Here is a 23,361-nt window from a genome sequence, read left to right as displayed (position 1 = left end):
AAAAGAATAAATGAAAATAAACATGCGGGACGCAAGTATACAGAGGCGTGGGTAGTGTAATGAGTAATGAACTATACAATGGGCCTATACCTTCCAAACACTAAAGTGACTCAGACTAATGGAATAGTCCGAGATCCTGTGTACCCCTATTTGAATGGGTATAACCCTTTGCTATATAAGAGGCTGCAGAGGCAGCATTCATCATTCGTAAGCAGCCCGCTGTTGGTGGAAGTAAGCCAGAATTAGAAGGTAAACTATTAAAGAATTAATAGTGAAAAGAGTTTGAAAGGTTAGGGTAGAAATATAAGCCACTGGTGAAAGTCAAACTAAGGAATTGTGGTGAGATACAAGGTGTAGTAATCCTGAATAAGGGTGAGGCACCGAGTACTCGCAAGCAATTTAGGAACTTAGTTTCGGAACCAGGTGCAAAGTGCCCAGCCATCTCTGCAGAACCGTGTGAAGAGAACCTCGGCTTGTGTCCCAGTGTATTTTTAAGAAAAACAGAACCCGGGACAAGTATCCCAGTAAATCAGAATAATCATTGTAAATGATAGTGATTCTATGTATTTAATTTTTGGCCCAAATAGAGCCCGAGGAAAATTCCATACATGTATATATATTTACAGTTCACGAGATCCCTTTATCCTTTGAAATGAACCCTTAGAAAACACGTTACAGTACTCTAACGTACTCTGTTTAGTAGTACCCTGGCAATAGTGTGTCCAAGTGAAATAAAAAACGTCTTCAACAAACTTGCACGTGCATTTCATGCCATGGGAAATGCATTTCTCATCACAGTTTATGCTTTTGCTACCATTGCACGATTTTCACTCAGGCATCGGTGTCTGATTCTTTCTAAAATTTCAAACTCACTTGAGTGTTTACACTACGTTTATCAACACAATGCCCCCTCAACGTGTAAGACGTCGCCTGACGACAGAACAACTGGGTAGATGTATTGGAATGCTTGACGCTGGCTATTCACAATGTGACGTTGCAAATGCACTAAACGTTAGCCAGAGCGTTGTAAACAGGGCCTGGAACCGACAGCAAACTTCTGGTACAGCAGCACACCGACATGTGGGTGGTCGTCAGAGGTCGACAACCCAACGCCAAGACCATTTTGTGGCTCTTCAGGCACGACGCTATCCCTTCTGGACAGCAACCAGCCTACGTAACGACCTCCTGAACGCCTCGGGGGTGAATGTGTCCACTCAGACGATACGGAATCGGATTCACAATGCATGTCTCAACTCGAGAAGGGCATGTGTTCGAGTCCCTCTGACTGTTCGACACCGGCGGGAGCGATTGGACTGGGCTGAAGATCATGTCACTTGGACACAGAACGATTGGGTTCAAGTTCTGTTCACCGATGAGTCCAGGTATTGTTTGGACTTTACAGACAGGAGGCACCGAGTGTGGCGACGACAACGTGAACGTTTCCATGATGCCAACATCAGTGAACATGACCGTTATGGTGGTGGTTCCATCATGGTCTGGGGTGGAATCAGCAGGGATGGAAGACAGATCTTCATGTCCTGGAGAGAGGAACAATGACGGGGGTGCGGTACCGGGATGAGATCCTCGATGTTTACGTCAGACCCTACGCTGGTGTTGTTGGCCCTGAGTTTATCCTGATGGATGATAACGCCCGTCCTCATCGCGCCAGGGTGGTGGAGCAGTACCTTCAGCAGGAGACAATTGTCCGTATGGACTGGCCAGCGCGCTCGCCGGACTTGAACCCGATTGAGCATGTATGGAACCTGCTGCAGGTTGCCCTTTCACGCCGTAGAGCACAACCCACGACTTTGGCAGAGCTCGGAAACGCCCTCGTGGAAGAGTGGAACAACCTTCCCATTGGAAACATCCGAGTGCTTATTGACAGCATGGTTCGACGTTGTCAAGCCATCATTGATGCAAGGGGAGGCCATACCCGGTATTGACACTTCATCGACTAAGTGTAATGATGGACTATCCCCAAAAACTGTGTACTTCTTTCTCTGGTTTGCTGGTAACTTTTTGTAATGAAATGCCTTTTGGTGTTCTTATCAGATTTCAAGCATTCCGTATTGATAAAAGTTCATGCCGTTCATGAATTTTTATTCATAACCTGAGTAAACACGTATCTGAGTCAAATTTATGTCTTTTGTTATGTTAGTGGTAAATTACACACATATAACCTAGTGATCCTTATCAAATATATATATATATATATATATATATATATATATATATATATATAAGAAAAGAAAAGTGTATTTATATGTTGCTTGTTATCATATTGAAGATTTTATAACGATATCAAAGGTTTCTTCTGCTCATTAACCAATATGATTAAAATTAGATCCTTTGATCCGCTCGTGGTGAACGTATATCGCTACCTTGTGTAGCGATATACGTGAGCGGATCAAAGGATCTAATTTTAATCATATTGATCATTAACAAGACAGGTATATCAAGAAATCAGACCAGTTTCCCCGACTGGCAATTTTGCAATGGATTAACCGAGACAAATGGCTTGTTAGTTGAAGAATTTGTGTGTGTGGCGGTCAAGCAGGTTCCATTGCTACATATTAATTAGCTCAGTTGGTAGAGCATTCAGCAGACCCGGGTTTGAATCTTAGTGTGGTTCGTTGCATTTTCTTCCTTCCTGTTTATAATTAGTGTTCCAAAAACCTGAACAGATTTTGTCTTTGGAACGTACGATGGCCGTTGAACATGTTTCACTGCCTGAATACACATACATAAGATGATTTTCATGACTAGTTGCGCAGCGACCAAAGAATTGGGCCGAAATGACTTGGGCCGAATTGGTTTGTGGCCAATTTTTTTATATTAAAAACTTACAAAACGATATTTATTAAATAACACAACCAATAAAAGCTTATTTACTAGAATAATGAAATATAACATGCTTGACTATTCGGGGAAGTTAATTTACGTTTGCATATCCACGTTTAAAAATTTTAATTTGAAATTTAATTTTTTTCGTTTTGACTAAATCATTTCTGAAATTTATTTCATAGAGATTGTAAACTTCCGTTGAATTTTTGTAGCTCTCCAGTCATGCCAATGAATTATGTTCAGATATATATTAGATTTAAATGAGTACTGTATACATATATTGCGAGAGTAAATTGTTGTAATCATTTAGTGATAAGTATCGTTGATACCCTATCTTATTCGAGCAATTGAGCAATGGCGTTGAATTGACCATCCTCGAGTCGAGAATTAATATGAACAGAATGGAGAAGTACGTCAAGATAAGACAGATTGGTGAAGGCGCATTTGGAAAGGCCATTTTGGTCAGAAAAAAGAATGATGGGAAACAATATGTTATTAAGGAAATCAATATACGAAAGGTATAAGATTTCACATTTTGCGTAAAACTTTTAATCAGAACTTCAATGTGGGTTGTTATACTTTCAGTTTACATTGATATACAACTATTTAAAGTGTTTGCATTGTGACATCGCTGAAACAAAATGGACTGTGAACATTTGAAATGCCCAGAATGAATTAAATGCCATATAGAAACTGATTTTGGAATCTATTCTGATAGGCCTAGAACAAATAAGTAGTTGTTGTGTAAAATGCCATGCTCAAAATAGCTGCCAAAAACTGAATTTTGTACCTTGTCTCAATTACTTAACACTTCCACCCACAGATGGTAGATTTTTTCATGACATTTGAATTTAAATAGCTGCAACAATGTAGGCCTCTCCAATTGGGGGGGTGGGGTGGGGGGTTACAACTCCTTAGGACCTCCGTAATGTGCAAATGCGGAAATGATTCACTCCCACAACATTTTCAGTCTTTCTAAACATTTGCTGGTTTTCTTTATTGTATCATAAACAAAAATGGTATTATATGTTTCTTAGGAGACTTTATTCTACCAATTTTAATAATTTTGATGTATCCCAATTTCTCAATTATTTTGCACCATGTTTGATATACTGAAGCTGTCAAATTATTTGCATATGCCCATATAAGGTAGTTTTTACATCAATGTATGGGTATGGAGAAGAAAGGGATTTTGTCAGTATTGAAAAGGTTTAAATTTGATATCAAGTTCAAAAACGAACAGCAGGGTGTAATTTTTTTTCTGCCACCACATGATTTTCCTTTCTTTGTTGGATTGGCTCTAGTCCCTGTTGAACAACTACATTTTCACACTGATTGTCAACAATATTTTGGTTATTCAGTGTGCTGTCCATGCAAATATGGATAAGCTTTGTCTCTTTTATTTATGTGATCTTGTGTTAGTAAGCATGGCAGAGGAGACAAAGTTTTCATGCTGTACATGATATCCAATCAAAAACACATGAAATAGACACACCCAAGCACAAAGTTAGTGTTCTTTTTAGTGTAAACAGATTCTTTGGAAAATTGGAATTGTAGCTCTCTCCTGAAAACATCAGAATGAAAAAAAAAATTGGAAAAAGTAACATTATTGCAGCTAGAATTTACATCCCAAAACATGTACCCTGAAACTTTTTTCATACGGAAATTCTTTGTTTAGAAACTGATTCAAAATCAATCCACTCAACAAATCATGCTGACAGAATTAAGCTTTGTGTTTCATAATTACTCATTGGTTATAAAGGTTTACAGTAAAATAAGTGTTGAAGTGGGCTGTATTTCCTGAGCAGAGGTTTACAGTAAAATAAGTATTGAGGTGGACTGTATTTCCTGAGCATTAATTTCGGATTGGACTGATGCCTTCATCGAATCTTGAAATAGTCCTTCATAATTCATGTCTGGAAACCATTCAGCTTCAGTCGGTTCTAGTAATTAATGTGTACTTGGGTGACACTCGGTCACTGCCATTTGCGGTCATATAAAACTGCTCAACGAAGTCTAAATTAACTAATTGAAGAGTTTCTTTTGTCTGATTTTCGTTATTAGTGATATGTAAAACTGTCCATACCTTCTGTTTGTTAGAAATTAAGAAAAAAAAACGGACCATAGGAACTCTTCAAGATCAGGAGATAAACAATTCCTTCATGGGAGTCCTCATTTGAATGGAAAATTTATTGACTTTTTATTTTGGGATTTTTATACCTAGACAGTAAGCAATGCAATATTAATAGTGATAGGAACTTATTAAAACTGTCAAAATGAATTATGAAGGACTTCTCGGAGATTCAGGGAAGGCATCAGTCCAAATATCAAGCCAAGTCAAATCTCAGCAGTGATTATGGTATGGATGACAAATTTAGGTAGAGAATGGCTCAAATTGCAATGTTTCAAGTTCTCTTTTATACAAGGACACAAAAATTATATTTTTGCAATTGTACATTATTCTTTTTCGGGGGAATGTAATAGTAAATATTTTTGAAGGTTTTCGAAATTCCATTTTATTAAGAGACCACTGTTTTTAGTACATGTATTTGATTTGTATATATCTGTATATTACATTGCTTGTGATGGTTTTACAGATGGGCCCTAAAGAAAGACAAGACTCCAAAAAAGAAGTAAGCTCCCCTTAATATTTAGTGTTGATCTTTTAATACTATGAATTTATAATTGTTGATTTAAATATTATTTTTGTTTTCATGCTTATTCAAACAAGTTGTTACAAATTGTTATAATGCACCCCTTTGAAGGACAATTAGATGATGCATGATGTGTATAAACTTTTCCAATTTTGCACCACCGGAGGAAGGGGGGGGGGGGGGGCATATATGTTTTACAAACATTTCTTGTTTTATATTACAATAACAATGATAAATATTGTATTTTTATAGTTTAAAAGTACTTTTATATAATCATGATAATATATTGCTGTTTGAATACAAATGAAATATGATAAATGATTTGAAAACTTACTTGTATATTTCAGTATGTCCTTTCCCTTGTATAAAGAAAATTTCCATTGTAATTTTAGGTAGCAGTCTTGGCACAACTGAGTCACCCTAACATTGTAACTTACAGGGAATCATTTGAAGGTAATAATGAGTCACCCTAACATTGTAACTTACAGAGAATCATTTGAAGGTAATAATGAGTCACCCTAACATTGTAACTTACAGAGAATCATTTGAAGGTAATAATGAGTCACCCTAACATTGTAACTTACAGGGAATCATTTGAAGTTATTAATAGTCTTCACGAAAACTCAGTGGTCAGAAGACCAGGCCAGTGAATTTTACGGTCGGGTCAGTGAAAATAAAAAATCAGGAAGTCCGATGGGCTTGTAGACTTTTTGTAAGTCACATTAAATATAATGTTGGATGTAGATTTTCTAAATGTCTTATTTGCTTAAATTTACCATCAAAATAAAAATAAATCAATAAATAGCACATAGAGTAAGTGTTTGGACATCGTGGTTTGTTTCTTTAAAGTAAGAACGATAACTTATACCTGTAATTGTCAAGATAACTTGTACCTTGATCACGTGAATATTCAACGAACATCTGCACACCGGTAATCTACTTTATTGCATTGTCCAATTAAAATGAACTTCGTCAAATGCAGTTATCTCTGATTTTATGCAATTTCTATAGTTTAATATAGAATTAATCAATCGTTTGCATTTGATGTTGGTAGAGAAGGCTACTCCCTAAGGTGCACTCGGGCTGTTTTCATGTTTGTGAAAAATAGGTGAATTTGTAGTATTGTTGTTTGCAGGTGGAGAGAGAGAGAGAGAGAGATAGAGAGAGAGAATACTGTGTAGGTGTTGTTTTTCTGGTGTCGTTTTTCTGGTATCGACAGAAAGGATGTTTTTGGGTGGATATGAATACAAGTAATAACCATAATTTCAGTAAATTAATCGTACAATTTTACAATGCATTCCATAATGTATGTGATAAACATGTACTATGAAAATTTGGGGGGCCAGTAAATTTCACTGTGGGCCTGTAAATTAAGACAGTTCACTGGTCCGACTGGCCAGCAAGTTTTACTAGTAAATGTTTTCGTGAAGACTGTAATAATGATATCCTTTATTTATACAGGATTGCACAATTAGTTTAAGGTAGTACTCTACATCGTCATAATGGCTGACTTCCTTTAAAAACATGGATGAAAAAATCAATATCAGCAATATTTGACTTTTCCTTTTCCATTTAAATACATAGCCGAGTAGCTCAGTAGGTTAGAATACCGACTGCTGACCTGTAGGTCACAGGTTCGAGTCCAGCAGGGGTTTTAAATTTTTTTCAGATTACCTTCTCCTAAAACTGTATTTTTTGACAAAATAAAATAAATTTGAAAATTTTCAACTTCAAAATATTGTTGTACATATCCTCCACTTTTAATCTACATCAAATTTCTCTGGTGTAGCATTCCTCCTTAAGGTAGATGAAGGTAGTTTTCTTTTATCTCATGTGTGCTTTTAATTTATATTGTCTCTCTTCAAAAGTAAATCTTCATATGTTTGATTAGCCTGAAAAAGACTTAACATAGAATTTTATACTTTGTAGAAATTGGAAGCCTATACATTGTAATGGATTTCTGTGAAAAAGGTAAGAAAAAACTTAGTATCTTGTGAAATGTAAACAATTTGTTTATGACATTGTAAGTGTATCTCATTGTTGATGTAATGTTATGATGTGATTTTTCTCAATATCGTAGGTGATTTGTACGGTAAAATTAACGGACAGAGAGGGATTTTGTTTCCGGAAGATCAGGTACACACGTTTATTATAAGAGAAAAACTAATAAAAATTCAACATGATATGCTTTGTATGTAAACTATATTTATACCCCCCGAACGAAGTTCAGGGGGGTATATAGGAATCACTCTGTCTGTCTGTCTGTGCAGATTCGTGTCCGGGCCATAACTTCTTTGTTCTTTGACTTAGGCATACCATATTTGGCACACAGGTGGATCACCATGAGACGATGTGTCGAGTACCTTCATGACCTCTATATGACCTTGACCCTTGACATCAAGGTCAAAATTAAAGGTTTATATATGCCCGTCTTTAAACAGGACATATTATGGTACAGTGATGTCTGTACGTCCGTCTGTCCATCCGTCCATCCATCCGTCCGTATGGGTTTTTCTCTTTATAATTTCATTTCCCTTTCACATATCATGCTGAAACTTGCTGTGTAGCTTCTTTGTGGGTCACTCTAGATCATACTGCAATTTTGATCCATTTCGAACTTTTTTCCAGGAGTTTTGCCCCTTTGTTTGAAAATAATTATTATATGGAGGGTACATAATTTGTCCACCCTACTCCTCCCACAGTTTTCAAGTGAGAGCCTTCTTATTTTGTGGAGTGTTTGTATGGGTATTGAAGATGTGCATGTGGGATGTATTTTGATTTTCTACAATTTTTGAGAAAATTACAGCTTGTTGAACTTAGTCTGTTTGGAAATTAATATTCTATGGAGGGTACATAATTTGTCCGCCCTACTCCTCCCACAGTTTTCAAGTGAGGACCTTCTTATTTTGTGGAGTGTTTGTATGGTATTGAAGATGTGCATGTGGGATGGATTTTGATTTTCTACAATTTTTGAGAAAATTACAGGTTGTTGAACTTAGTCTATTTGGAAATTAATTCTGGGGAAGGAGTTTGATTTTCTTCCATTTTTCAAAAAATTACAGCTTGTTGAACTTGATCCATTTTGAGGAAATCTCGATTTTTAAGCTAAGACCCTTTGTTCATATGAAAGTTTGTCACAGCCTCATGATGGCTAATACTACCTGAAGCTAAGTTATACAAATTATAGCACAAGAAAAACACCCTATGTAAGCATTTCACGGGCGTATTATGTACCGTTTGCGGTACTCTTGTTTACAATGGATTCGTGTCCGGGCCATAACTTCTTTGTTCTTTGACATAGGCATACCATATTTGACACATGAGTGTATCACTATGAGATGATGTGTCATGTACCTTCATGACCTCCATATGACCTTGACCTCAAGGTCAAAATTAAAGGTTTTTACAATGGATTCGTGTCAGGGCCATGACTTCTTTGTTCTTTGACATAGGCATACCATATTTGACACATGAGTGTATCACCATGAGATGATGTGTCAGGTACCTTCATGACTGCTATATGACCTTGAACTTTGACCTCAAGGTCAAAATTGATTATAGGGTTTTGACATAGTCATACCATAAGACATGGGTGTATCACCATGAGACTATGTGTCATGTACATTCATGACCTTTTTATGACCTTGACCTTTGATCTCAAGGTCAAAATTATAGGTTTAAGCCATGGATTTGTGTTCGGACTATATCTTCCATTTTCTTCTACAATGGCATACCATATTTTTATACTCAGGAAAGAGGTAATTTATACCTATTAACAACACCCTTTGGGAGATTGGGGTAAGCAGGGGTATTCTTAGTGAGCATTGCTCACAGTACCTCTTGTTAGAGTTTATCATGAAACACTTTGTACCAGTATTTGAATTATAGTATGTTTAATTCATGTATTTTACTTGAAACACTTTGTAAATTAACTATATTTAAAAGTGAACATGGTACAGTTTGTGAATTAATTATATTTAAGATTGATCATGATGCAGTTTTTAGCTCTTCTGAGCCAAAGGCTCAAAGAGCTAATGCTATGGCCATTTGTGCGGTGTGCGTAAACTTTTTAGAAAAAGGGCTATAACTCAAGAACCCCTTGGCCAATTCTTTTCAAATTTGTTACAGGGTATCATTGGCCCAAGGGCTTTCATACATACTAAATAGAGGGATGTGACCCTTTAACAAGGGGAGATAATCAGGAAAATACAAACAAAAGTAGTGGTTGCTAAAAAATCTTCTTCTCAAGAACCACAGGGCAGATTATCACCAAACTTACACATAAGGATGAGGATATGTTGTAGATTAAAAATTGTTCAAGACATTACCCTGGGGCAAAGGGCGTGGTCTCAAGGTCACTTCAAAGTTGACCTAAATTTAAAAAAATTTTAAATTCCTTAAATCTTAGATATTTTAGTCATTATAAGGACTAGGATCATCAAATTTTGACAGTTGATGCATCTTAGGACCTTGTGTCAAGTTGTCTCAAAAGTAGGTCACGGTGACCTACTTTTTGAATTTTGCAGGTATTTATTTTAAAATTAATTTTGATGCATATCTTGGACACTTTGAAGCCTATGATCATCAAAACTTGTCAGTTGGTGGATCATGGGACCTTGAAATGCGTCAACTGAAAAATAGGTCACCGTGACCTACTTTCTGAATTTTATGGCTTATCATTTATAGATATATTTAAGTTGTTATTTCAAATACCGAGAGGTTTAGAATCATCAAATCTTGTAAGTTGATGCATCTTGAGGCCTTGAAACATATTTATAAAAAAGTAGGTCACAGTGACCTACTTTTTGAATTTTGCAGATATTCAAATTTCACATTTTCAACTTTAGATGCATATTTTGGGCACTGTAAAACCTAGGATCATCAAACTTTGTCAGTTGATGCGTCTTCAGTCTTCGGTTTGTGTCGACCAAAAAGTAGGTCACCGTGACCTACTTTTGGTATTTGACAGCTAAATTACTATATTTCAGACACTATTTGACCTACAATCATCAAACTTTGTCAGTTGATGCATCTTGAGTCTTCGGAGTGTATCGACCAAAAAGTAGGTCACTGTGACCTACTTTTGGCATTTGACAGTTATATTTATATATTTCAGTCACTAATTGCCCTACAATCATCAAACTTTGACAGTTGATGCATCTTGAGTCAACGGAGTGTGTCGACCAAAAGTAGGTCACCTTTACCTACTTTTGGAATTTGACGGCTATATTTATATATTTCAGATACTATTTGACCTACAGTCATCAAACTTTGTCAGTTGATGGGTCTTGCATGTTCGAAGGGTTTCGACCAAAAAGTAGGTCAACTTGACCTACTTTTGGAATTGGACGGCTATATTTATATAATTCAGATACTATTTGACCTACAGTCATCAAACTTTGTCAGTTGTTGGGTCTTGCATGTTTGAAGGGTGTTGACGAAAAAAATAGGTCACCTTGACCTACTTTTGGAATTTGACGGCTATATTTATATATTTCAGATACTATTTGACCTACAGTCATCAAACTTTGTCAGTTGATGGGTCTTGCATGTTCGGAGTTCGCTGACCAAAAAGTAGGTCACCATGACCTACGATTGGAATTTGACAGCTATATTTCAATATTCAGATACTAATTGGCTTAAAATCATCAAACTTTGTCAGTTGATATTTCTTGGGTTCTCAAAATGTGTAGACCAAAAAGTAGGTCACATTGACCTACTTTTTTTGAATTCTTAGGATTTAACTAAAGATTTAGAATACTAAGAGGCTAAGAATAGAAATGGTGGGGTTGTACAATTTATCAGAAGAGCGATTCTAGGCCCTTGGGCCTCTTGTTATGTGAATTATTTTGAGATTGATCATGATAGCAGTTTATGTGTGTACTATATTTAAGAAAGACCATTCCACATTTTGTGTATAAATTATAATTATGTATATATGGATACTGGTAAATGTATATTTTCTTCCTCTACAGGTGATGGACTGGTTTGTTCAAATCTGTCTGGCAGTAAAACACATCCACGACCGAAAGATTTTACACAGAGACATCAAATCACAGGTAAGTTATTATGTGTAAGACCACAGACATCAAATCACAGGTAAGTTATTGTGTGTAAGACCACAGACATCAAATCACAGGTAAGTTATTGTGTGTAAGACCACAGACATCAAATCACAGGTAAGTTATTGTGTGTAAGACCACAGACATCAAATCACAGGTAAGTTATTGTGTGTAAGACCAGAGACATCAAATCACAGGTAAGTTATTGTGTGTAAGACCAGAGACATCAAATCACAGGTAAGTTATTGTGTGTAAGACCAGAGACGTCAAATCACAGGTAAGTTATTGTGTGTAAGACCACAGACATCAAATCAAAGGTAAGTTATTGTGTGTAAGACCACAGAAGTCAAATCACAGGTAAGTTATTGTGTGTAATACCACAGACGTCAAATCACAGGTAAGTTATTGTGTGTAAGACCAGAGACATCAAATCACAGGTAAGTTATTGTGTGTAAGACCACAGACATCAAATCACAGGTAAGTTATTGTGTGTAAGACCACAGACATTAAATCACAGGTAAGTTATTGTGTGTAAGACCACAGACATCAAATCACAGGTAAGTTATTGTGTGTAAGACCACAGACGTCAAATCACAGGTAAGTTATTGTGTGTAAGACCAGAGACATCAAATCACAGGTAAGTTATTGTGTGTAAGACCAGAGACATCAAATCACAGGTAAGTTATTGTGTGTAAGACCAGAGACATCAAATTACAGGTAAGTTATTGTGTGTAAGCTCTATTTTCATTGTGTGTTAATGTCAAACAAACACACCGAGAAATATAATGGCATCTTCAATAGCCAAGGGTGGTGATACACGGTGTTTCGTGAAAGAGAGGGTGACGATACAGTGAAAGAGAAACACCGTGTATAGTCACCCTCGGCTAGCAGAGACGTATAATGTTAGTACCTGTATAACACCGTGTATAGTCACCCTCGGCTAGCAGAGGCGTATAATGTTAGTACCTGTATAACACTGTGTATAGTCACCCTCGGCTAGCAGAGACGTATAATGTTAGTACCTGTATAACACCGTGTATAGTCACCCTCGGCTAGCGGAGACGTATAATGTTAGTACCTGTATAACACCGTGTATAGTCACCCTCAGCTAGCAGAGACGTATAATGTTAGTACCTGTATAACACCGTGTATAGTCACCCTCGGCTAGCAGAGACGTATAATGTTAGTACCTGTATAACCGTGTATAGTCACCCTCGGCTAGCAGAGACATATAATGTTAGTACCTGTATAACACCGTGTATAGTCACCCTCGGCTAGCAGAGACGTATAATGTTAGTACCTGTATAACACCGTGTATAGTCACCCTCGGCTAGAGGAGATATATAATGTTAGTACCTGTATAACTCTCTTTACTCAATATATTATAATAAAGAGCTAGATTCAGAAAGTGCCATATATGGCCTACATATTTCTTGAAAAATAAATTACCGTTTCCTTTGGATTTATGTGCCTTTTTCCAATCTACATGACTTGGTTATTACATGTGTGGGTCACTCTGGTTAAACAGGACAACTCCCTAGCATTACTAAGTACCGAAACCCCCAGCGGATAGATATTTTCCGGAATATTCTTGTGTTTTTGCAACTTTGTGACAATATTTAAAGTGGGGCGCGTTCTTCGAGGAGAAAGAATCAAGTATGAAACGAAGTACTGGCATAACAAAACTTATTTGAAATGCTTTTTTTTCTCCGTGAAGAACTCGCCCCATATAGAAAAAAAATATTTAAAAAAAATATGATAAATACGCGTGTCGTCCGGTCATCTGGCGCGTGCAGAAATATTAAGCAAGAGTTGACAGCGCTGTTTGTAAACATCACTCGATTCAGCAAAGATATCATGAAAAGGTAAGTAAATATATTTTAAAATCCTTTAAATACTTTCTATATAAATATATATACACGTTATTAAGCCTTGTTATTGTAAACAAGGCCCGGCGGATCCAATCATGAATGTGAACTAGGCCTATCAGAAGCACAATGTGTTACCAAAGTATACGTTCATTACACATTCTCATACCATATCAATTATACTGTATTAAGACCATTGATTTTAAAGAACACATCAATATGAATTTATAATCTAATTACAACTTTCTAACAATTTTAACCCCGCATCTTCTGAGTCGATTTTTGGGGGGTTGATAAAGCCGGGATCGGAAATCCTCAAAATCGTTATATTTTGTATTTATATTTTTGCATCAAACATTATACAAAGCGCATTAAGATAAATTACCAAATGACTCTACTCAATTAAATAAAATTTAAGTAATTTAATACAATTACATTTTAAAATATACATTGTTTATTGCAGAATAAAAAATTAACATATATGTTTGACTTTAAGTTAAAAATTAGAGAAATGAATACCAAAACTTTCAAATAAAGGGAAGCTACTCAAAGTAGACCGCCTATTCAGAGATAGTGAACTCCTGCAATGCATATGTATCCAAATATTTCATTGAAAATGAACTTGTAAGCATACATGTAACGTTTAGATAAAACACAAAGATTGATTATTTTCTTAAATCAAGAAATAAAAAAATTGCAATCTAATTAAAATTAAAGGATAAATCCGGTTGCATAGGCCCTACTAGCATACATGTATGCGGGCGGATCCAACATATAGTTTTTATTAGATTGCAAAAATATTATCCACTCATTAAAAATACTCTTGAAATATATATGTTTGTAATGTTACATTATGTGTAAGTAAGGTGTTTGATTTTTTTTTTTATACTTTTATGCAATCAGTAAAAAACATTCTACATGATATATTGAAAATATACACAAATTCTTTCAATTAAATTTTAATAAAAATGAGCACATAGTCTTGCACACAGGTGTTTGATTTTTTTCTTCTAGATGCAACAAAATAAGAAAAATCCACTCATTAAAAAAAATTAAAAAGTACAACATAATGCATTTTTTATTCAAATTAAGTAAGATAACATGAATTCTAACAAAGTGATATACAATCTACAAGTACATACATGTATATTTTATGATAGCTTGATTGATATAATGTTGATAAAAGCACAACACTAATTCACATCAGTACTTTTATGCCCCTGCAACTAAAGTTGGAGGAGGGGGTATATTGTTTTTGTCCTGTCTGTCTGTCTGTCTAAAACTTTTGCTCATAACTTTTGAATGGTTCAGAACTCTCATATTTTTATATTTGACCTTTGTTTTATTAACAAACTTCTTGACCTTGTTTAATGTTCTTTGTTGCCTAGTGTCTCCCATGCACATCTTGTTTATTATAATGACTAAGGTATAGTGTTCAGTATAGATCAAATAATATGGCACTGTCATTTAGTAATATTTGGTAATTAATTGAAATTCCAGATGCCTCGTACACACAGCACAGGTCCAAAAGAGTATACATGTTTCACCTGTCCTAGAAGAACCCGTTTAAAGGACAGATATTCCATCCCCAGAAAGATTAGGTCTCTTGTTACCAAGTGTACTGGTTGGTATCATTTGAAGATATAATACTTCATTGTCAACATTACATGTATAAGAAGGATTGCATAAAATTGATAACATCTATTGAAAATGAAAGGTTACATTCTAAATGTAAAAATTCCCTTATAGGTAGGACTCCAAATGATAAGGACCCGCTCTGCAACAAATGCCGCCACAGATACAAGTCACTTCTCTCACAAAAGGATGAAATGGCAAAAATTCAGACATTAGTACCGATTCCTGAAGAGATTGTACAATCTGCACAACCTGAGGCACCTAGTCCTCCCTCAGTTACTCTTCCTTTCTCCTGCACACCCAGAGGTCATTCAGCATGCTGTTTTTGCAAAAAACCTGGTCCAAAACTTGTTGTAGTGCCAACTGATCTGAGACATCAACTTTTTTTGTCACATGAAATAATTATTTAAGCTGGATCCAGGTGTTGCCCAATCCACTTACAAAGAAATATTGAGGCTGTGGACTGTATTTCATCAACAACAACCCTGAACAGACACTCAATCACCAAGCTGATAAGATTTTTAAGATCAGAGGTATTGAAAAATGAAAAAATGAGACTTAATTTTGAAAGCCATAATCAACTTACAGATAAAGACTATTTTGATCTTCTTGGAATTTCAAAGACAGCATTTGATGACTTGCTGAAGTATATTGATGACAGGGTGAAGTCAACTCCATCAAGGACAGTGAAAACAAGCCTTGCCATTTTTTTGATGAAGATGAGAGGAGAGTCAAACCGAGTTTTATCTACCTTGTTTAATATTTCCAAGGCTAGTATCTCCAGAAGCATCAAGGCAGTTAGATCAGCCCTCATAAATGGCACATTTGTCTCAGAAAACATTGGGTTTCAGCACATCACCAGAGATGAGATCATCAATCATCACACACGACCACTCGCACAGACCCTCTTTGGAGACGTTGCAAGTCCGAAAGTGATCCTTGTCCTGGATGGAACTTATATATATATTACTAAAAGTGGTAATTTCAAATTCCAACGACAGTCATTTAGTCTCCACAAGGGAAGACCACTGGTAAAACCCATGGTTATAGTTTCCACAACAGGATATTTCATTTCGGTGATGGGACCATACTTTGCACGAAATAATGATGCCAGCATTTTGAACCACATAATGAGAAAAAACATTGAAGACATCCGCAGTTGGGTTCAAGAGGATGACATTTTTATTGTGGACCGAGGATTTCGTGATTCCCTATCATACCTGCAAGAGCTGGGAATTAAAGTTGAAATGCCCTCATTCATGGAAAAGGGAGAACGGCAAATGTCAACAGAGGCAGCCAATACAAGCCGACTGGTTACCAAGGTAAATAAGGAAAATGTGTCTATCAAATATACAATTATTATTGTTTTATATACAAACCATTTGTAAACATAATAAGTATTATAAACTACAATGTAAACAGAATAAGTCATTACAAAAATTACTTACCTAAAGAAAAACAACTTTGAAATGATGTGCAACATGAAAGTTTGGTCATAAAAATTAAAAAAAAAATATTTGAAAAATTACAATTGTGCAAAAATATCACAGAATCTTATAAAAAATGAAACTCTAAAATGTGGAAGTTTGTAAAATGTACAAAAGTCTATACTAGCTGCATGTATGTCAGTGTGTGTGTGTGTGTGTGTGTGTGTGTGTGTGTGTGTGTGTGTGTATCTATGTGTGTGTGTGATATTTTTGTAAATGTTATTGATAAAGCATTACTTTCTTTACACAGATTAGATGGATTGTTGAGAGTGCAAATGCAAGGATCAAACAGTGGAAATATCTAGGTCATATTCTACCTTCAAGCCAGACACCCTTCATTGGAGATTTTGTCAAAATTGTATGCTGCATTTGCAATAGGTAAACATATTTAAGATAGTTAAATTTTTCCTTGAGCATGAAATAAACCTTTAAAAAATATTTTGACACTTATATATTTGACAACATGCAACATTGTGACAATTTTGCAGATACCGGAAACCTCTTTCAACTGGGAATCTTGAAGAAGACCAGGCTCTAGGTGCCAAGATGATTTTTTTATCCAAACAAGTGAATCAACTTAAAGAACATGTGGAGGTCAATCATTTAGATCGCAGAACAGTCTGCTGGAAAGAAATCGATGAGGTAACAGACTTCCCATACTTGGATGAGGAAGGGTTGAGGGCTCTCACATGTGGTACCTACCAGCTACGCCTCTCCTCTAGCTATGCCCAAGAACACATGGAAGGAGACTGCATCATTCAAATGCACAAAGAAGAGCATGGTTTGTTAAGAATCCGCATGAGAAGTCGACATGTATCTTCTAAGAGTTACCAACTCTGGATCAAGTATGGGGATGGCACTATCATTGCATGGTATTGCAAGTGTCGAGCAGGGGCACGGGTAGTTGGTATGTGTGCCCATACAGCCTCTATTGTATGGTACCTCGGTTTTGCACGACATAGGTGTGGAGATGGTAAGATGGGTGTTTGTGACTGGGGGGAGTATTTGGATGATGCCACCACAGTTGATGAATCGGACAGTGAAAGCAATAGCTCAGGTGATGAGAGCATCACGGAAGAGTAAATTCCTCAAGTGACATGGACCTTTGGTGCTGAAACAAGTGTAACACATATAACATTTTTTCTATACTTGCTAACCATATCAAATTGTCATTAAACATCACGTTGTGAAGTATTCTACCCAAACAGATTTCATGTATATATTTTTTCTAAAAAGCCAAAGTTTATGTAAACTAACATTCAACTCAGGCGTTATCTCTAATCACGATACAGTACACCTGTTTAACATATTCAAAACTAGAGATTCGAAATCTGTGTTTCTGTGCTCAATTTGTAATTCAATTATCATTCAGTTTAAGTGAGAAATATGAACAAAATGTACACCAACAGCATTCATTACAAAATTCAAGCCAAAAGTGTGTGTGTATATATATATGTCAAACGTTTTGAAATTCTGTTCATGTTTAAAATCATCAATAGCTGGTATCATGTGTTCCTGTTAATTCATCTGTTCTTGTTGATTTTAGCATTATATGTATATATTGTTTAACTCGGGTTTATTTTTTTGAGGGGGTTGTGGGTTGTTAAATTTATAGAAACTCTAATAAACATGTCAAATCCTTAAATCATCATTGTTTTACCATAAGTGGTACTGTCTCTGGTGATCTAAGTATTGAAGCACACTAATTGTTATGAACTGTGTTTCTTCTTTTTTTTTTCTTTAAAAGGAAATCGACAATACAAGCAGGTGTTACTCTTACTTGCTAATGCAATGACATTGTACATGTATCTCTACCATTAAAATGACCTAAAGGGGCAACACCAAGAATTTCCTGGCGCTCTCTGATCCACAGTGTGTACACCGTACGGAAACATTATAATAATGACAAAGTGAAAGTACACATGAATACACACCGAGTGTGTCGATAAAAAGAACTCCCGTTTGTGTTCCGTCTATTTGATTGCATGGTTTTATGCATGGTTTTATACAGCTACTGAAAGAATATGTGTAATAAAGCTTCTGTTAATCTTAATGTCTAGAAAACTTTGATAGTATATTCTGAAGTAATGTTTACACTTACCAAAATATTCTTGTTGGGAGCGGTGTCGTTTTCACTCGTACCAAAACGATTTCATACCCGATGATTTTCTTTTCTTATGTAATAATCACCCAGTATTTATTATCATCATTTCTTTGGAAATATTTGATTATAGAAGTTATTTTCAGTATGAACAATATAAAGTGCTGACAAGGATCTTAATTCAAATGACGTTCTGTTAATTGTCAAAGAGTAACGTCATAAATTATCACCAGAACGTCGTAATTAATTCAGATGCATATGCTATTTTAAAGACCTCTTACGGAATGAATAATCAAGATATTGTAAAAAGAAAGGTATTTTAAGAAAGTATGAAGTCTATAGATATATTCTGTAGCAAAATGTTTTTGTTTTTAGCATGGGCCATTTTTGGCACTTTTTGAACCAGGCTCTTTATCAGAATGTTTTCTGATTTATACATAAATAGATTCAGTAAATGTAGAAACATTTTTAAAAAAACACCAGCATTTTGATATGTGTAAATTATCTTTTGCAGAACATCTTTTTATCAGCTGATGGTTCATTAAGATTAGGAGATTTTGGGATAGCCAAAGTTTTAGGAAGGTATGGGATATTTTTTCAATAGCTGGAGAAAGAGAGGGGAGAGAGAGAGATAGAAAGAGAGAGATTCAGAGAGATTCAATGAACTTTTCACACACATTGATTGATTTCTTTCAGTACTGTGGAATTAGCTAGAACGTGTATTGGAACTCCTTACTACTTGTCTCCAGAGATTGTCGAAAACCGGCCTTACAACAATAAAAGGTGGGGGACTTTATAAAGATTCAGTCATATAGAAACATGTTTAGTGATGTTGTAGAAAACCGGCCTTACAACAATAAAAGGTGGGGGACTTTATAAAGATTCATTCATATAGTAACATGTTTAGTGATGTTGTAGAAAACCAGCCTTACAACAATAAAAGGTGGGGGACTTTATAAAGATTCATTCATATAGTAACATGTTTAGTGATGTTGTAGAAAACCGGCCTTACAACAATAAAAGGTGGGGGACTTTATAAAGATTCAGTCATATAGAAACATGTTTAGTGATGTTGTAGAAAACCGGCCTTACAACAATAAAAGGTGGGGGACTTTATAAAGATTCAGTCATATAGAAACATGTTTAGTGATGTTGTAGAAAACCGGCCTTACAACAATAAAAGGTGGGGGACTTTATAAAGATTCATTCATATAGAAATGTGTAGTGATGACATGACTAAGAGATAATGAGCAGGCCTGGATTTCTCAAAATAAACTTAAATCAAAATTTGGACTTAAGTCTGAGATTTGCTCAAATTTTGACTGCCCAAATAAAAAAAACCTCCAACTTAGGTTTGAGATTTTTTCGAGAAGTCCAAGCCAGGTTACAGTTATAGGTCCAATTCCAACAGCTAGAATGATTTATTGTATGATAATTCCAATCTTATTTATTACATTTGTTTGGATTGGACAAAAATAAAGCTGAATGAGAATTTACACATCAATAAATTCGAATTTGCGATGTATTAATGTGCACAGATTCAGTGAGAAAACTATTCAGATTTTTGAAATTGTTTAAAATATCAGGGATTTTTTTAGGATCTGTAGAGGGCCGAAATTTGGCCCCATTCCCAATGCTGAAAAGCAGATGTTTTTCCCAAAATGATGCTTAAAAATTCCCAAATGATGGATGCTTTGATGAGAATATGCCATGAGGGGCCATTGAACCTCAGTGCCACTCTGTTTCAAATTTTTTTGACAGTTTCTTCTCGGCCAAAGACCGAAAATTAAAGCTTGTTTAAGCCACATTGATATTGAAATATCAAATGGTTAATTTTTTGCTTGTTTTTCTTATTTATTTCTTTGAAACAAATTTCCCAATTTCGATCAAATATCGCTATTTTTCCCAAACGGGGTTCAAGGGGTAAAAAAATCCCTGAATACTGTGAACGAATTGGTTATAAGAATCAAACATGAAATGTTTAATTCTGTATTGCAGTGATGTGTGCTGTATGAAATGTTAAATCCTGTATTAAAATAATGTGTGCTGTATGAAATGTTAAATCCTGTATTAAAATGATGTGTGCTGTATGAAATGTTAAATCCTGTATTAAAATAATGTGTGCTGTATGAAATGTTAAATCCTGTATTAAATGATGTGTGCTGTATGAAATGTTAAATCCTGTATTAAAATGATGTGTGCTGTATGAAATGTTAAATCCTGTATTAAATGATGTGTGCTGTATGAAATGTTAAATCCTGTATTAAAATGATGTGTGCTGTATGAAATGTTAAATCCTGTATTAAAATAATGTGTGCTGTATGAAATGTTAAATCCTGTATTAAATGATGTGTGCTGTATGAAATGTTAAATCCTGTATTAAAATGATGTGTGCTGTATGAAATGTTAAATCCTGTATTAAAATGATGTGTGCTGTATGAAATGTTAAATCCTGTATTAAATGATGTGTGCTGTATGAAATGTTAAATCCTGTATTAAATGATGTGTGCTGTATGAAATGTTAAATCCTGTATTAAATGATGTGTGCTGTATGAAATGTTAAATCCTGTATTAAAATGATGTGTGCTGTATGAAATGTTAAATCCTGTATTAAATGATGTGTGCTGTATGAAATGTTAAATCCTGTATTAAATGATGTGTGCTGTATGAAATGTTAAATCCTGTATTAAAATGATGTGTGCTGTATGAAATGTTAAATCCTGTATTAAATGATGTGTGCTGTATGAAATGTTAAATCCTGTATTAAAATGATGTGTGCTGTATGAAATGTTAAATCCTGTATTAAAATAATGTGTGCTGTATGAAATGTTAAATCCTGTATTAAATGATGTGTGCTGTATGAAATGTTAAATCCTGTATTAAAATGATGTGTGCTGTATGAAATGTTAAATCCTGTATTAAAATGATGTGTGCTGTATGAAATGTTAAATCCTGTATTAAAATGATGTGTGCTGTATGAAATGTTAAATCCTGTATTAAAATGATGTGTGCTGTATGAAATGTTAAATCCTGTATTAAAATGATGTGTGCTGTATGAAATGTATAGTCTGTATTACAGTGATGTATGGTCCTTAGGATGTGTGCTGTATGAAATGGCAACCTTAAAACATGCTGTGAGTATTATCTTTTTAATACTTGTATAAATACATTTGCAACTCATTTTATTCTGAAAGGTAAACAACATATTTCAGTCTTTTGTTGGCTTCAAAGTGATATACAACATGTATATGTGTTTAGATTTCTTAGAACAAACATCTGATCTTTTTTTTTTTTTACAAATTTACAACACATTGAAATCATACATTAAAACAAATAGGGTTGATGTGGTTTAAAATGAATGAAATTTCACTTTGTGCAGTTTGAAGCCGGTAACATGAAGAATTTAGTGTTGAAAATTATCAGGTAAGTAAGCAGAGACAATTCTAGTTAAATGGAGGTCGTTACTTGATACAGGATAGAACTGTGTGTGTTGGAAATACAGATGATTTGTAGCTATTTGTTTCTCCTAGTTTGAAAAAAAATCTTTGATTGAAATATATGTATGTACTTGTGTGAAAGAGACAACGGAGAGGTTTTGGGCATGAATCATGTTCATTTACAAACAAGTATATGTGTTTAGTGTATGTACATTTTTTCAGAGGGTCTTACCCACCAATATCACCCAAGTACAGCTACGATCTCAGAGGACTCATAGCTCAGCTGTTTAAACGAGCTCCAAAGTATGTCAAGGATTTCTCATCTGGTATTCTCGTATAATATATGTATTCATGTAATGCCTCAGGCGAATGGGGGGGAGGGGGGGGGGGGTGGATGGGTGAGAGAAACTATAGACAATTATCGATCAATACACAGTGTCTGAGATATCAACTCTTCTGTGATGGAGGTAAGTTTAGTATTCTAGTGAGCGCTTGGATGGGTGCAAGATGTATACATACAAATGTATATCAAAAACTTGGGAAACTTGGTAATTGCGTATTCTGATATACTTTCCTAGTCTTTCAGTATGCATTGTAAGCCAATGATTTGATTATTTTTCATCTTAGGGAGAGACCTTCTGTAAATTCCATTTTGAAGAAGCCGTTTGTTCAGAAGAGAGTTTCTAAGTTCCTTTCAGAAGATGTAAGTTTCAATATGTTTAGTTTATTTGATACTATTTACAATGCATGTCTATTCTATGAACTAGTTGTAAACCACCGGGGTTTCTGAGAGTCATGCATGTGGTTTATCAAGCATACTTCTTCGTGGACGGTAGAGGCACTGCTCACAGAGCTGATCCATAGGTTGACATGGAGATAGGTCTTTCAGATGAACCTATCTAAGCCGAGGCCCCATGTCATTTAGGCATGTCACATATGAGGTCCCATGTCATTTAGGCATGACACATAAGAGGTCCCATGTCATTTTTATGTGTGACATATATGAGGTTCCATGTCATTTAGGCATGGCACATATGAGGTCCCATGTCATTTAGGCATGACACATATGAGGTAAACATGCCATGTTATTATTGATAAACACCCTCTGTTATTACTGATAAATACACTGATGATATTATTTATACCGTGATACACATTGTCTTTATCTTTATTCGTAGGTGATAGCTGACGAGTTCAGTCATACTGTGATGCATGGTCAGAAGCTGGCTAGAGCCTTACCCCCTCCTCCCCCAGCCTCCAGACCCCCAGCACG

At 35.4% G+C, this 23,361-nt stretch overlaps 1 protein-coding gene across 8 annotated transcripts in view; it reads left to right on the top strand.

Moving 5' to 3' along the window:
* Positions 1-3,006: 3,006 nt before the first annotated feature.
* Positions 3,007-23,361, top strand: part of LOC125679005 (serine/threonine-protein kinase Nek1-like) — a 52,961-nt gene continuing 32,606 nt past the window's right edge. For 5 of the 8 annotated variants that reach the window (XM_056155966.1, XM_056155965.1, XM_056155967.1 and 2 more), the window contains exons 1-13: positions 3,024-3,362; positions 5,442-5,477; positions 5,891-5,951; positions 7,428-7,469; positions 7,579-7,634; positions 11,474-11,557; positions 19,166-19,233; positions 19,348-19,434; positions 21,731-21,785; positions 22,031-22,074; positions 22,311-22,391; positions 22,716-22,791; positions 23,267-23,360. In XM_056155966.1, the coding sequence (XP_056011941.1) occupies positions 3,237-3,362; positions 5,442-5,477; positions 5,891-5,951; positions 7,428-7,469; positions 7,579-7,634; positions 11,474-11,557; positions 19,166-19,233; positions 19,348-19,434; positions 21,731-21,785; positions 22,031-22,074; positions 22,311-22,391; positions 22,716-22,791; positions 23,267-23,360 (910 nt within the window). In that variant the 5' untranslated portion in view covers positions 3,024-3,236. Of the gene's footprint in view, positions 3,363-5,441; positions 5,478-5,890; positions 5,952-6,040; positions 6,099-7,427; positions 7,470-7,578; positions 7,635-11,473; positions 11,558-19,165; positions 19,234-19,347; positions 19,435-19,775; positions 19,835-21,730; positions 21,786-22,030; positions 22,075-22,310; positions 22,392-22,715; positions 22,792-23,266; position 23,361 lie in introns of those variants that run through there. The other 3 variants (XM_056155962.1, XM_056155968.1, XM_056155970.1) reach the window with 3 other exon arrangements.

Source organism: Ostrea edulis, chromosome 2 (genome assembly GCF_947568905.1).
Source record: "Ostrea edulis chromosome 2, xbOstEdul1.1, whole genome shotgun sequence".
In the NCBI taxonomy this organism is placed as follows: domain Eukaryota; kingdom Metazoa; phylum Mollusca; class Bivalvia; order Ostreida; family Ostreidae; genus Ostrea; species Ostrea edulis.
Note: the sequence above shows the minus strand (reverse complement) of the source record. Positions and strands in the feature narration are given on the sequence as shown.